This window comes from Pelobates fuscus, chromosome 4, assembly GCF_036172605.1.
Source record: "Pelobates fuscus isolate aPelFus1 chromosome 4, aPelFus1.pri, whole genome shotgun sequence".
In the NCBI taxonomy this organism is placed as follows: domain Eukaryota; kingdom Metazoa; phylum Chordata; class Amphibia; order Anura; family Pelobatidae; genus Pelobates; species Pelobates fuscus.
In genome coordinates, this window is record NC_086320.1 from 377,228,715 (window position 1) to 377,245,663 (window position 16,949).

Consider the following 16,949-nt stretch of genomic DNA (forward strand, 5'->3'; position numbering starts at 1 on the left):
ATATTTTCACTCATTTTCATTCACCCACTAGTCACAGGCAAGTGGTTGTAGTTTCAGTGCAGACGGTTATTTACTCAAACTATCAGAATGTTTGAATTTATATATAAAACATTGCTGGTACTTTGTCTCTGACCATTAGTAATTACTGTGTTTTGATGCAAATGACGGGAGTGTAATTACCAACTCCATTTATTTGTCCTTGGGACATGGAGTTTGAGGAGATTACAGTTATTGATACGGTGGACAGACACGAGAAACGTTGAGGCTAAAAATGTTTAAAAGCAAACTAGTTTATTATGATAAAATGTTACTATGGAGCGTCTTCTGGAATATCTGCTCTGCTGTATCAAATTGAATAAAACATAAAGGGCTCAGGATACATATGAAATACACCTGTTATAGCATGTATATATTATCAAACCTTTATGGTAATTTTTGACTGACGTGTTCGTCATCTCTCGTTAAACACTCATCACTGGCACGTATATAAAACTAAAAGAGAATAAAATAATCCAGATTTGTTTAACTTATTATTTCTGGTTTCTGTTTCAGGTTGTAAGGAAACAGCGTTCCTTTATGCCATCTCCTCTGCGGGTCTCACCCATGCCATGGCTAAAGCATGCAGCGCTGGGCGCATGGAACGCTGCACGTGTGACGAGGCGCCTGACTTGGAGAATAAGGAAGCCTGGCAATGGGGCGGGTGTGGGGATAACTTGAAATACAGCAACAAGTTTGTCAAAGAGTTTCTGGGGAAGAAGAACAGCAAAGATCTTCGAGCACGAGTGGATTTACATAACACTAATGTGGGAATCAAGGTGAGCCCACACATTGCAACACAACGTCTGTGAAATTATAAATGGCTGACTTCAGCGGGTGCACTTACCTACAATATTCATTTTGGCGGAACATTTCAATGTAGTTTTAGTCATAGTCTTTGGCTAAAAAGCCATTTTCACTTTGTTGTATTTTAGTTATCTGAATTGTTTTAGTTTTAGTCTAGTTTTATTCAACTAAATCTCCAGTAGATTTTAGTCGACACAACTAAAATCTAATTGGTTTAATTAAAGCCTCTATCTGTCTCTTTTTCCCCTTACCCTGCCCCTCTGTGTCTCTTTGTGTCCTCTCAGCCCCTCTAGGTGTCTCTCTCCCAAACCCTGGTCTGTCTCTTTTGCCCCTTCCATAGCCCCTCTAGGTGTCTCTCTCCCAAACCCTGGTCTGTCTCTTTGTGTCCTCTCAGCCCCTCTAGGTGTCTCTCTCCCAAACCCTGGTCTGTCTCTTTTGCCCCTTCCATAGCCCCTCTAGGTGTCTCTCTCCCAAACCCTGGTCTGTCTCTTTGTGTCCTCTCAGCCCCTCTAGGTGTCTCTCTCCCAAACCCTGGTCTGTCTCTTTTGCCCCTTCCATAGCCCCTCTAGGTGTCTCTCTCCCAAACCCTGGCCTGTCTCTTTGTGTCCTCTCAGCCCCTCTAGGTGTCTCTCTCCCAAGCCCTGGTCTGTCTCTTTTGCCCTTTCCATAGCCCCTCTAGGTGTCTCTCTCCCAAGCCATGGTCTGTCTCTTTGTGTCCTCTCAGCCCCTCTAGGTGTCTCTCTCCCAAGCCCTGGTCTGTCTCTTTTGCCCCTTCCATAGCCCCTCTGTGCAGTGTTAATTTTGCTGGCAAATTTCAATGTAGTTCCAGTCATAGTCTTTTAACTAAAAAGCCATTTTATTTTTAGTTGTAGTTTAGTCATCTGAATTTTTTTAGTTTTAGTCTAGTTTTAGTCAACTAAATCTCAAAAATTTTAGTCGACTACAATTTGACTAAAATTGTTAGTTAACAAAATAAACACTGCTTACCAAGTCCTTTGCCTAGTTAGCAGTTATATGTCAGACAGAGGGGTCGCTGTTTTTATTTGTGAATCTGTGAAAATATCTGTGATGAAGAATAGGAGAACTGCTTAGAGCAGGGTTCTCCTGCTCTCCGTTGTCACTTAGTATTCGACATGTTGAGAACGGATTGACGGCTGTGGGAAAGATCATATTTTACAATACGTATATCTCAAAATCTATACGTCTGCCAGAGTTCCTGCTTGGATAATGTACAGATTATTTATGCTATTTTAATATATTATTCTAATTATGTCTCTTTTACAATATACAATATTTTACAATATAAGTCACAAGTCTCTTTTTACTCCTGTTCTTATCCATTGTTTTACTAATTACTCATATGAATTATTGTGCATGCTGAGTTCTTTGAAAATTTGGACATTTTCGAATGAAATCAGAAAGACATTTCTGTAGCCGTTGTTCAGTGCATCAATTGCAGGAAAATGTATCCATTGTTGTACAGAGCTACAGATTGGGTAATTACCATTTCAATTAAAGTAAATAGTATTTTTTATTACTTAAAGGGACATTCCAGATGGCTAAAGCACTTCGGAAATAAATGCCAATAATAATGATAGAAATTGTCACTGTGATAAATGAACCTTGTCACTCCACTGGCTGTCAATCAGACACCCGGTCCTGTTACTTCCTGGTTTGGTTAGCTCAATGGAGCTAAATTCAAGAGTCAGCAATAGCCCAAAGTCTTCTCATTGAGCTGCATTAGGAAGTCTGTGATTGGGCAGCCAAATAAATTCTGAGGGGGATAAGAGATAGGGCTTTGCGAGCTGTTTATATATTTATCCCCAATCAAAAATGAATAAATAAATGAAAGCATGGTTCTTATTGGGGGTTTAACTACTAACCAGTGATTTTATTTATACATTTTTGTTTGTATTTGGGCAGTGGAGTGTGCCTTTAATACTATCTGAATGTGTAAAGCACAGTATGTGGTAGAAGAGAACAGACATGCTCATATCACGCATGACGAATCGTTAATGTGTCTCATTAAGCTAAACTCCCCATTATAATTTGTCTGCTGAGTTATTTTTTACATTATGAAGTCACCGAGCCGCCCGCTCGGCCTATTGTCTTGCTCAGTGACCTCGGGGTTAATGAAAGGGTAATATTGTCTGGCAGGGTATGAAGTAATTAGAGCAAGCATTTTCTTCAAACCACAGTTTATTAGGAATCATGAGCTCTGAATGGGCTACTTATTAAAACACGATTTCCTGGCTATCGGTATCTCAGAGTGTATTTAAATAGACCCAGTGTTGGCAGCAGGATTGAGATCTGCATTTTATTGTTTTCTGTCTGTACTACTTTAGTGACATTTATAGTTGTTTAGTAGTTTATAGTCGAATGAAGATTTTAGAACATTTTTTCTCCTTATGCTTGAGTAGTTCTTTCCATTAGAAAATATATGCAATATCACCTTGTTATTTCCTTACCATAACACTGCGGACACCATAACAATCCCATTGTTCTCCAACAGTTTATTCCGAAGTCCAGTATCCAGCTCCGGCTAGCTATACTCCTGTACTTTTGCTGCTCAGAATTTTAAAACACAAATCCTCAGAGTGCTGCAGCCAACACTCTAAGCCAGTTAGTAGCTCCCCATTCATAAAATGGCTTACAAAAAATACATATGTTTCTCAAGCTGTTTTTTTGAAAGGGAACTACTCATTGACTAATAGTGTCAGCAGATGCTTTCAGCTAATATGCAGCATTTCTAGCCATGGCAGTCCAAGATGACCTGTTTGAAGATTCTGAGCAGAGGAAGGGCAGAGCTAACTGGTGTTGGTTACTGGACTTTGAGGTTAAACTGGTTGTAAATGGTTTAACCCCCTAAAGGTAAGCCAGCATCCAGGACCTCCTGGCACCATTCCAGTGACGTTGTTATGGTGCCCATAGTTTTCCTTTAAGCTAGGTAACATTATCAAAATATTATCTGTAAACTATAGAAACGTAGGGTCTAATCAGCAGCGAGTCTTTAGCAATATGCAGTGGTTCATCTGTAACATATACACTAAACAACCACAACATTAAAACCACTAACAGGTGAAGTGATTATATCATTATAATGGCACCTGTCAAGGTGTGGGAGATATTATGCCGCAAGTGAACAGCGAGTTCTTGAATTTCATGTGTTGGAGGCAGGTAAAATGTGCAAATGAGTGACTTCGACAAGGACCAAGTAGTGATGGCTAGATGTACGAGTCAGAGCATCTCCAAAATGGCAAGTTTTGTGGGGTGCTCCCTCTATGCAGTTAATACCTACCAAAAGTGCTTCAAGGAAGGACAACCAGTGAACCAATGTCAGGGGCATGGGTGCCCAAGGCTCATTGATGCACTTGGGGAGGGAAAGCTAACCCATCTGGTCTAATCACACAGAAGAGCTACTGTAGCTTAAATTGCTGAAAAATGTAATGCGTGCCAGGATAGAGAGGTGTCAGAACACACAGTGCATTGCAGTTTGTTGTGTATGGCACAGCATAGCCACAGGACAGTCAGAGTGCCCATGATGACCTCCATCCACTACTGAAAGCACGACTGGACCATGGAGCAATGGAAGAAGGTTGCCTGGTCTGAGGAATTACGTTTTCTTTAAGATCATGTGGATGGCCGTATGGATCCTGGCATTCATGTGGATGTTACTTTGACATGTACCACCTACTTAGAGATTGTTGCAGACCACGTAACCTCTTCATGGCAATGGTGTTCCCTAATGCCATTGACCTCTTTCAGCAGGATAATGCACCACACTGCAAACATTCTTCAGGAATGGTTTGAGGAACATGACTAAAAGTTCAAGGTCTTGCCTCGGCCTCCGAATTCCCCAAATCTCAATCTGATTGAGCATCTGTGGGATGTGATGTCGATGGAGGCCCCACTGCGCAAATTGCAGGACTGATTGATAGGATCTGCTGCTAATGTCCTGGTTCCAGATACCACATGACACGTTCAGAGGTCTTGGGGAGTCCATGCCTCTATGCATCAGAGCTGTTTTAGCAGCAGGAGAGGGACCTGCATATTATTATTCAGGGGGTTTTAATGTTGTGGCTGATTAGTGTATAAGCAAACGCACTATATCCTAAAAAGGAAACAAACAACATCCTAGCAAATCAGAAACTAGCTCATATCTTGCTACGATCTAAGCAAATGAAAAATGTCTCAGGAACCTTAACATGATATTGCTACAGATGCATTTCGGATACCTTTTTTCCATTTTTTTGCTACAATCATTGTGATCTTGTTACCAAGAATCTAAAGAATATAAATAGCACAGTGTTGAACCCCTGTTCCGCATATTACTGATATAGTTATCCTTTGTCCATTGCTTGGTCATTTTTTGCTGTATTGCTGTATTTTTTTTAGATACCATATGATAATACTCTTTGTGGTGTATAGACGGGATTTCTAGTATTCTAAAACTGGTTTGGGTGGATTTATAATCCATGAAGCCCCTAGTTATTAACATTGCATTCATTCTAAACCTTTGCATAAAAGACGCTCTGCCTCTGCATAGAGCTTGAGCGTTACAAAAATGTGCCGGCTCCCTTATTTTAGGCAATTATCTGTGTTCCTTATTGAAAAACAAACTCAGCACTAGGATCCACAAAATAGACAGTTGCGGTCTGGCAGTAATAGGACTGGTAATCTGCTAGCAACTGGAGTGCTCTAGGTTGTTGATGGGACTTGCTCTGTTACAAACATCCAGTGTGAAATATGTTTGCTGCGGATGAGGAGTCGTGGTGGACAGAATCAATAAAAAGTGTTTGAAGCACAAAATTTGTTGAATGTTCTAAAAAGTTCAGTTACAGCAAACATGGAATGTTGCTGTCGATTCAACTGGTTTCTATGACGATTGCTCCACTTTTCGAACTTTGCCCGACTACTTGATTAGCGACACTTTTAGAAATATCCCGTCCTATGTTTATTATTGGTCAAAGTGCATGAAATTCATCGCCAGGCTCACAGAACGCTTCCAGCAACAAATTTAATTTGGTTAACTCATGTTCCACTTCAGGCTGCAGTATGAGATGTTTTAATTAAATTTGTACTTGTTTCTCAGCAAAGTATCATTAAGCACGACTTTCAAACTAGTATTCAGGAGCGTTGCTAAGTTTCTTAATCCCCCGAGGTCTGACCTTCTGTGAGGTGTGTCTGGTCAACCATATCGTACGAATGTGAGGGGTACTATGAAAAGGATATGTAGTTACCTAGTCAGGAATGGCATTGTACCATATCAGTAATACTGATTTATTTTATTTTTTTTGCCCCCCTCAACAACCACACAGCCAGCTTGATATGCTGAAGAAATACAGATTTTTCAATGTTTTTTTTTACTTAATAATTTAATCATGTACAAAAAAGAGGAGGAAATAAGCCTTGACAATTATATCCAACACTACAACACAAAAAACACTTTATTTAATGACAGCAAACCAATTAGGATCATAAACATATGCATATAGTATTAAAGATACTGTATTATTCAGGAAAATTTGTTACATTCATAAAACAAATTGCCATTGATTCCGAAGATTAGTTTGGAGCACTGAATGGGTGCATTCATTGCATCGTATGAATTTAATTTTACTGGGTAATAGCACATACACTTATCATCCCATCTTGTATTCGGGTAAGCAATCTGTTGGTTGGGGATAGGTAAGACGTACTTGGCTGCAACCCAGTGTTTTTGAATGTGCTGTGATTCTCTTACATAATTGAACCTGAATTTGAGGGGTCAGTGAGCAAGGTAGCAGATATCGGGGCATTTCTGTAACTCAACAAGCAGACATCATTTGTACATGCTGTCATTTTATGGCTAGGTAGTCACTGTTGCTCCAGCTGTAGAGGACTACAAATCATATCTTTCTCACCAGGTTATTAAGAGCTGAAGTGCTAGAGATTGCCTATCGATCATTAAAACACAACTAGCCAACAATTCTGGTAAAATAGAAAAGAAAAAATAGACTGTGCTAAAAATGTATGTAAATAAATATATTTAACTCTCAGGTGTTCCTTTAAGACTTACACTCCTCCAAACTTACTTCAGTGGTTATGGTGCCAGGAGCACCCTGGCCCAGGTTCGCCAAGTAATGAGTCCACCACCAGGGTCTGAGACTCCTTCCATGTCTATTGATCTTCTCTCAGCTTTTGCAGAGCTGCCGAAGCCAAAAGCTGATCCAGTCTCCATTCATTGTCCGAGAGCATCAGCTGACCACTCTTAGCCAATGAATGTTGCACTGTGCATGAAAATGTGCGCACCCCTGCTAAGTCATTAGATTTTTGTGATCTTCTCTCTAACCTGAGGGACTTTTATATGTTGTAGAAATGAAACAAAATAAAAACAATAAAGGAGACACACTAAGACATTTAAATGCAGCAAGCCGATGACTTAATTAAAATGCATTTCAAATACCAACATTGTCACTTAGCTCTTTGCTATGCAATATGATTAGACTTGGAGAATCATTTGAGAATGAACTGCAATTTGGCTGCATTTGGACTGATCAGGTGATTGGACGAATGTCCTGACTTTAAGCCGGTCTGTACCCGAATTAACTGAAACTCGAAATGCAGAACTTGTTTTTTTTGGGGTGGTGATTCTGGATGGCACCAAAAAAAAACCACATTAGAAAAAGATGATTGATGGCTTGGTGACAGCCACTAAATGTTGATTTATTCACAGATCAAGTAAAAAGTGAGTAATGCAGGGGGGGAAGGAGGGACAGTAAAAATAAATCAATAAAATCTATATTTTATAAATACAGATTATTTTTTATCGTTCCCCTTGTTTCTCTACATTATTGGTTACTTTTTATCAGCTGATCTGTGAACCAAATGGTGGGAAGATGTTATAATTTTATGTATATATTTTGCAGCACACTAATTGGCACATTTTCGTGCTTTTTTTGTTCTTCTGCTTCATGAATAAACAGAACTGCAATTTGATTTGGCATGTTCCAAGACAAAAGCTTTTATTTGTTTATTCTTTATTTTTAAATGTTTTCATTTATTATACTTTCAAGATCAGTAGAATAGGTGCTATTTTGTTTTAAAACATTCCCTAATAAACCATTTTAAGCAGTGTCTGTGATCTGTCCAGCTTATTAGTCAGACATTCTCCAGCAACCCCTATATATTTGGAGTATTGATAAATTTAACAGGGTCATGTTAAATTTTGTGTTTGCATTTTGAATTTTGTGGGCTCTCAAAATAGAATCAAATATAGATTTTCCCACCGTATTATTCTGCAACTGGGTGCCTCCATCTGGGCATTCTTTTAGTCTTTGCTGCTATGGCCAGGGGTCAAGTCCTGGGGGGAAAAGTGTGGGAACTCACCCGAGATCCCCCCCCCCCCCAAAGATACACTTGTATGGATAGACGCGCGCACGCACCCACACATACTGATGACATTCATGCGCACACACTCTGACAGGCTCACACACAAATACACTCACAGACAAATACACACACACTCACAGACACACAGACAAACACACTCACAGAAAAACACTCACAGACAAAGATACATACACTCACAGACAAAGACACATACACACACTCACAGACACACACATACACTTCCAGACACTCACAGACAAACACTTCCAGACACACACACTTCCAGACACACACTCTCACAGACAAACACACTAACAGCCACACACACACATAAGCTCACACTCACAGACACACACACTCCCAGAGAAAGATACATACACTCACAGACAAAGACACATACACACACTCACAGACACACACTTCCAGACAAACACTTCCAGACACACACACTCACAAACACACTAACAGCCACACACACACAGACACACACACACTCCCAGAGAAAGATACATACACTCACAGACAAAGACACATACACACACTCACACTTGCATACACTAACAGAAAAACACACACACTTCAAAAACACACACTCACAGACAAACACACTAACAGCCACACACACACACTTTCAGACACACACTCACAAACAAAGATACATACACTCACAGACAAACACATACACACACAAACACACTCAGACACACACACAAACACACACACTTCCAGACACACACACACTCACAGACAAACAAACACACTAACAGACACACACACATAAACTCACACTCGCAGACACACACACACAAACACTCCCAGACACACACACACACACATACACTCACAAACATACATTTTTACAAAATGCTTAAATGTCCACCCAGCCTCCCTACCTGGAGAGCTGGCGTGGACTTGTCCCTGGGGTCCAGTGGGGCTAAAGCCCGGCGGGCGGCTGTGGTGGCTGATACATGCGGTGAGGCAGCTGCTGGTCTGTCTCATCTGCTCCCTTGCGGGCTGGGACGTCATATTCCGGCTTCTGTAGACAGCGCGCGAGGGAGCAGAGGAGACAGACCAGCAGCTGCCTCGCCGCGTGTATCAGCCACCACAGCCGCCCGCCGGGCTTTAGCCCCACTGGACCCCATAACAGGGGGAACACGGGGGTTTCTGTAGGAGCAACGGGAACGGCGTTCCTGCTGTGAAAAAAATGCAGGAACGCCGTTCCCACGCGTTCCTGCAGGACTCGAGCCTTGCACACACTCATTCATTGACAGAGAGTCACACACAAACACACTGACAGACACACACTAATAGTCACACACACACTAAATGACAAACAGACTCTCATTGATTTGACAGACACTTACAAACATACACTAGCAGAAGCACATACACGCAAACATGCACTAACAGAAGCACATACACACACACGTGCATACACTAACAGAAGCACATACACTCATACGCACACACACATGCATACACTAACAGAAGCACATACACTCATACACACACACACGTACATACGCTAACAGACGTAAATACACTCATACATACACACACACTGACACAAACACACACATATACTAACAGACATAAACTAACAGACATACACACACATACATAGACTAACAGACATACACACACACACACACACACTAACAGACATACACTAACAGGCACATACATACACTAACATACACTAACAGACACACACATACACTAACAGACATACACATACACTAACAGACATACACTTACAGACATAAACTAACAGACATACACACACATACATAGACTAACAGACATACACACACATCCACTAGCAGACATACACACACATACATACACATACACTAACAGACATACACACACATACACTAACAGACATACACACATACACTAGCAGACATACACACACACATACATACACATACACTAACAGACATACACACATACACTAACAGACATACACACACACACACACACACACACATACACTAACAGACATACACACACACATACACTGACATACATATATAAAAATTACTAAAATTAACATTTCCCACCCACCCAGCCTCCCTACCTTTTAGGAAAGCTGGCATGGATGGGTCCCTGGGGTCCAGTGGGGCTGCAGTGAGGCGGGCTGCTCTCTCCCTGTCATGGGGGGGCCATCTGATTGCCCCCCTCCTCCCCCCCCCCGGCGGGCGGCTCTCTCCCTGTCACACGCGGCGAGGGAGCTGTGTCCTCTCTGCTCCCTCTCGCCGCGTGGGTTGTCTGCTGATGCAGGGAGCAGGAATATAACGTCATATTCCGGCTCCCTGCATCAGAAAACGGCACGCGGCGAGAGGGAGCAGAGAGGACACAGCTCCCTCGCCGCGTGTGACAGGGAGAGAGGCTGAGCCGCCCGCCGGGGGGAGGGGGGAGAGTCAGGTGGCCCCTCCATGACAGGGGGAACACAGGGAATTTGGGGGCGGCATTTTTTGCCGCCCCCTGAGTGCCTGCAGGGGGAACGGCGTTCCTCCTGTGAAAAAAGTGCAGGAACGCCGTTCCCACGCGTTCCTGCAGGACTCGAGCCCTGGCTATGGCCAACTCATACAACACACAAGATCAAGCAAACTCACTAATTCACTAAACGGCAACTTCAAAGCTCACAGTATGTTTAGGAGCATTTAAAAAAAACCAAAAAAAAAAAAAAACCTAACCTCTACAAAAGCAATGGGGGTTTAGTTACACAACGTCAATGTACCCCATTCTTGGCAGGTCCTACTTGAGGAACCTAATGCCTGCTCTTATGAGATTAATCCACTACCTATTCCACTGCATTACTCTGGAAAAGTTTCCTCCTGGGATTCTCTGCAGGGCAAGGTTAAATAGTGTCCCTGAATGAGGCGCCTACCTTTGACAGGTGTTATAGGTCCTTTATTCTATTCTGTGAGCTTTGACGTTGCTGTTTGGTGAATGAGTGAGTGCAGGGATCTCTCTCTCTATATATTTTTTTTCCTACAATGCTGTGTAGCAAAAGTTGAGTCTGGCAAGAGGACATCTTGAACTATACACACAAGGGGCCAATTAGAGAAATGTGCACACATGGCCAATTAGAGCTACATGCACGAATGGCCAATTTGAGCTACATGGACGAGTGGAACTTTGCCTACTTTAAACACAGTCTTCACAGTCAAGTAATAAAGAAAATGTCAATAAATAGTAATGTTTTTTTTGGTCTTCGAAGCAGCTCAATAAAGGAATTCTTGCGAGAGAGGTTTATACATACAAGCTAGAGAGACGTATACAAACACTTCCAGGAATAATGATGTAAGACGTAATTCTTAGTTATATTTTGACCCTAATTATCAATGTACTTCTTCTGCAGTGCTAGTGCCAATTCACTAAATGACCAACTCCTGTGATAACAGCGAGAGCCACCCCCATGTGTGTGATAAATGAGGTTCTGTGTCTGTTCCATTGGCTGATTTTGACAAATGCAGTACCTGCGTGTTACAATGCCGTTGCACGATGATGAGCATACAATGAATTTGAGAACTTTTTGTTATTTGATCTTACAAATCTTTTGCTTCTTTGACTCAAAACAGGCATGTGTTTTATATATATTTCTTATTAATGTTAGTGTGCGTTCAATGCGTTTAGATTACTGATCATCTCAAGTTAAAAAAAAATAATGTAAAAAGACTTTAACCCCTTAAGGACACATGACGTGTGTGACATGTCATGATTCCCTTTTATTCCAGAAGTTTGGTCCTTAAGGGGTTAAACTTACCTGTAATTCAAATGCTGACAGCTGCTCCTAATTTGATGATCAAATCTGAAAAGTCCATTTGCTCTCATAGAGAAGCATTTGGGACCTATGGCACATGTGCAGCAATCCCCGTCACCAATCCAATGCCTCAAACTTGGGCTTTGTGTGTTGATACCAAATGTAAATATTTGCACAAAATCGAAGACCCAGAGAGAAAATGCCTCTAGCTGCTGTCAGACATCCACTACAGGCACGTTTTCAGCAAAATGTTAACATTGCCATTTCTCTAAAAGAGGGGGCAGGATCTATGCACCAACCAATAGATTAAGATGACATTTGACTTTTGGTTTTGGCTTTGATGGTACCTTTAAAGTGACACTATAGTCACCAGAACAACTACAGCTTATTGTATTTGTTCTGGTGAGTATAATCAGTCCCTTCAGGCTTTTTGCAGTAAACACAGTTTTTTTCAGAGAAAATGCAGTGTTTACATTACAGCCTAGGGATACCTCCACTGGACACTCCTCAGATGGCTACTAGAGGTGCTTCCTGTGGCAGTGCTGCACAGTGTGACTGACAATCAGTGTCTCCACTCTCTGCATGGAGACCCTGCGCTTTCCTAAAAAGATATACATTGATTCAATGCATCTCTATGAGGAGATAGCAAGGGCTGTGTTTGACTTGTGCTGGCTCTGCCCCTGATCTGCTTCCTTGACAAGCATAAGCCAACCCAATGCTTTCCTAGAGGATACCTCTGGTGGCCACTCCTCAGATGGTTGTTAGAGGTGCTTCCTGGGGAAGTCCTGCCTAGTGTGCAGCACTGCCATTCAGTATCACTACCATCTGCATGGAGACACTGAACTTTCCTCATAGAGAAGCATCGATTCAGTGTATCTCTATGAGGAGATGATGATTGGCCAGGGCTGTGTTTGGCTTGTGCTGGCTCTGCACCTGATCTGCCTCATTGACAAGCTCAGCCAATCATATGGGAAAGCATTGTGACTGGCTCAGAGAATCACTTCTGATTATGTCAGCCGGACAGGCAGACCAAAGGCAGACCCAGCAGTAGCAGATTGGAATAAAAGTAAGATTTTGCTATATTTAGGTGGGCAAGAGGGGAGGGGTGGAGGCAGGGGGTTGGTTGGTGGTTTTAACACTATAGGGCCAGGAATAAATGTTTGTGTTCCTGACCCTATAGTGTTCCTATAAACAAACAATTTGATTTAGAATTTGCTCACTGCTTTTGCCTCCAACCTAAACAATTTTCGCTTGCCTCCATCATTTAATTGTTTCTGTATTTTTTAGCCCACAATGGTTTTGAGGGGATGTTGGTTTAGTAAAATTAATCTTCCAAACAAAACTTGGAAAGTTTTACTCTTGTGCATCCTACTTGAACTATGTTTGTTTATAACAAAATGATTATTATTTTTGTAGTCAACATATAATTTACCTGCATGTTTGCTTTAAGTAACTGATTCTCTTGTTTTGAGTTGTTTTGTTTGTTTTACATTTATGGACTAATTATCCATGTTTCCATTCATTTTAGGTAATAAAAGCTGGTGTTAAGACCACTTGCAAATGTCATGGCGTATCGGGATCTTGCACAGTACGCACGTGTTGGAGACAACTTTCGCCATTTCATGAAATTGGAAAACAACTAAAGCTAAAGTATGAAACTTCATTAAAAGTAGGAAGTACCACCAATGAGGCCAATGAAGCAACAGGAGATGGAGAAATTGCTCCACCAAAAAAGCCCATTGCGGGCCACAGTGACCAAATTCCAAGGACTACAGACTTAATTTATATGGAAGACTCTCCAAACTTTTGTAAAATGAGCAAGTTTTCTCCTGGGACCTTTGGGAGGAGGTGTTACAAAGAAAAAAACTGTGAAAGCCTTTGCTGTGGCCGAGGACATAATACTCAGAGCAAAGTGGTAACCAGACCGTGCCAGTGCCAAGTCCGCTGGTGCTGCTATGTGGAGTGCAAACAATGCACACAAAGAGAAGAGATTTACACCTGTAAAGATTAGCCAATGTATGTAGACTATGTTGCAATATGAGTCCATAAACAGCAGATGGAGACAAACAGGGTTTGATTGACATTATGGATCTAAAACTATATTCAGACACACGCACTTCGCAGGGTACCGAAGACCCGAACGTGTTGCTGTTTTGGTTTTGTAGGCTGAGCTGGAATCTATCCTTAATATTATTAAGTGCCTATGTAGATAGTGGACATTCTTTCTTAATGTTACTTTTGTATTGGTCCTTTCAATTCTCACCAGCTTCTTCAAACATTTAGGTTCTGTAATGACGACAAAGTTTAACATCTAAATTACACCTGGATTTTTGACTGGAGACATAAACTTATTTTTTTTTTTTGGTAGCATATAACTGGAGAGAAAAGAGAACAGTTATTTCTCTGTGTGGACATTTCATCCAGTTAGGCCTTTGGGTGTTTGCAAGAAAAACAAATATATTTATCAGTTTGTTTGTTTTTTACTTTCGTTCTTTCTTTCTTTCGTTTCTTTTTTTTTGTGCAAAACTCTTGTTTAGTATGCATTTAGAAGAAAAAACAAACAAACATACAAAACCGAATTACAACTTTGGTCTTGTATTACGCTAGGAGAATATACTTTATTAATTAAACATTGAACTGCAGATCTTATCACTTTATAGACGAGTAAAGATCAAAAGTCTTTAGATTTCAGAATCTGCAAATTCAAATACCTTTTTATAGCACTATCACTGTCTCAAAAACCACTAGAATTTTTTTATTTTTCATTGTATAAATATATAAATATATAGACGTATATATTTTGCTTTTCCCTTGATTAAAACTATGCCCACAAGGGTTACTTAAACAAACTCTCTATTATAGAGTCCTATTGTGATGACCCTGATTTATATTCCAAATATTTGCTTGTTAGCGTTCATCGGAAAAAAACAAAAACATACAATACTTGGGCATCGTTGTTGAGGGCAATGTAATTCTATACTTGATTTGACCCATATAGATTCATGTTTTTATATGCAATTCCATATACACAACAGTCAGGAGTAATATACCCTCCTACACGTAATATCATTAAAATCACTTAGATACTAGACTATGGCACTGTTGACACAACATGTCAGAGGTTCGTACAACAAATATTGACTTCTCTAGCTATTCAATAAATCGTTCATACCTCTGGCATTCATAATGTTAATGTAATGTGCCAGCTATAGCAATCTTGGAGTAAAATGCCCAACATTTACATTTAAAAAATAAATAAATAAATAAATAAAAAATTAGAACATTTTCTTCTAAGCTGTGAAATAGTTCAGGGCATTTTCAATGAAAGTAGTCGGAACATATTGACCTTGTTACTCTATCACCTGGACAGGGCTACTGGAGTTGATTCTAAATATTTATAAACCAGAATTAGATGGAATGCCTGCCAATCTTCCAAGATGATGTGTTCTAATCTGTCTAGCGACACTTACATAATTTAGGTTGATATTTACAAAGCTTGCTAAGCCATTTGACAGCTTTTTGTAGAATGTGGTCCTCTGTGATTGGATAATGTTGGATGGTTTGTGAGGAATGGTAGGGGTTCTACTCTGTCCTTACTCACAAATTTCTAAAAAGGTCTGAAAATTAGAAGACCGGTTTATCAATATCTCGTACATGGGCAGTAACACTTTTTTCTATACATAATACACTCTCTAGGCTTTGCTAACTCTCTTTGTAAATACAATACGTTGCAATCTTCTGATATATATTGCATATTAGCCAAACAAACAAGAGGCCGTTTTAAATAGTGTTGCAACTTGCACCCCTGATAAGAGGCAATTTTAGTTATATGATAAGAGAGTTTAAAGTTGTGTTACGTTGGAACCAGATTTCTATTAATTTGTCACATGGTAATTAATGCAGTAAAAAAGGGTTTTTGCTAATTTTGCAGCTTGTGCTATAATAATTCAAGCTACCTAAATTGTAATAAGCAACGATGGCTTAATCCAGCAACCCTGTATTGGGGATAATATAGTGTAGTATATATCAATAGATTGCAAATATACAGATTAAACATGAGATACATGTCATATGTATTAGTCTAGCAGTCTGGAAATTATAATCTCAGTCATTGAATTTCATCATTGAAAAGGGAGATGTGACAATTGCCTATTGCCTATACAACTTTATAGAATTTTATATTGAATAGCACTGTAATACAGTATTATTAGCTATGGAATATGTAATTACACTGCAGAGAAACTAAACGTTCCACGGAACTAAATCACATTGACAATGCTCTTTCGTACCAGAAAGAAAGTGACGGGCCAAATGGCTACGTTGTATACACTTTGTGTATAGTATAGCTGAGCAATAGCACAGGCCAAGATATCCCATGTTTATAAATACTGACAGTGCTTTATGTTCCAAGCCGCGGCCATCTCAACGTGTACACTGCAGTAGAGCTTTCTACCCAGGACTCTATAGCATTGACCAAATACATAAGTATTTAATTATATAAAACATATATATATATTGTCTGGTCATTAACAGTGAACTTTATACTTTATGCAATGTGTGTATGTATATGTATGCCTATATGTGTGTGTGTGTGTGTGTGTATATATATATATATATATATATATATATATATATATATTTATATATATATATATATGTATACACGTGTGTATGCACACATATGCACATATATTTGTGTATGTATATATACACAATTATTTATTCAGAAAGCATTTTGAAGGATTTTACCATGGTTTTAATGTGGTATTACATCCCATTATAACAGCCAATGAAGTCCTTTTGCCATCCATCCTTTTCAAGTAGATTTTGTTTATTTTTTATTTTTATTTTCATATTATTATGTTTTTCCAGAGCGGACACAGACTTTGTGCCTTCAATATGTATGAAAACAAAAAACCCTGCATGTCTGTGTTTCTATTGAGAATCGTGTTAAAATGTTTGA

General features: G+C 40.0%; 1 protein-coding gene across 2 annotated transcripts in view; it reads left to right on the top strand.

The window, feature by feature from the left end:
- The window catches only part of WNT9A (Wnt family member 9A), a 108,846-nt gene extending 93,926 nt beyond the window's left edge, over positions 1-14,920 (top strand). For both annotated transcript variants that reach the window (XM_063450832.1, XM_063450834.1), the window contains 2 exons: positions 553-815; positions 13,515-14,920. In XM_063450832.1, coding sequence (XP_063306902.1) covers positions 553-815; positions 13,515-13,997 — 746 coding nt within the window. In that variant the 3' untranslated portion in view covers positions 13,998-14,920. The remainder of the gene's footprint in view (positions 1-552; positions 816-13,514) is intronic.
- The last annotated feature ends 2,029 nt before the right edge of the window (positions 14,921-16,949 follow it).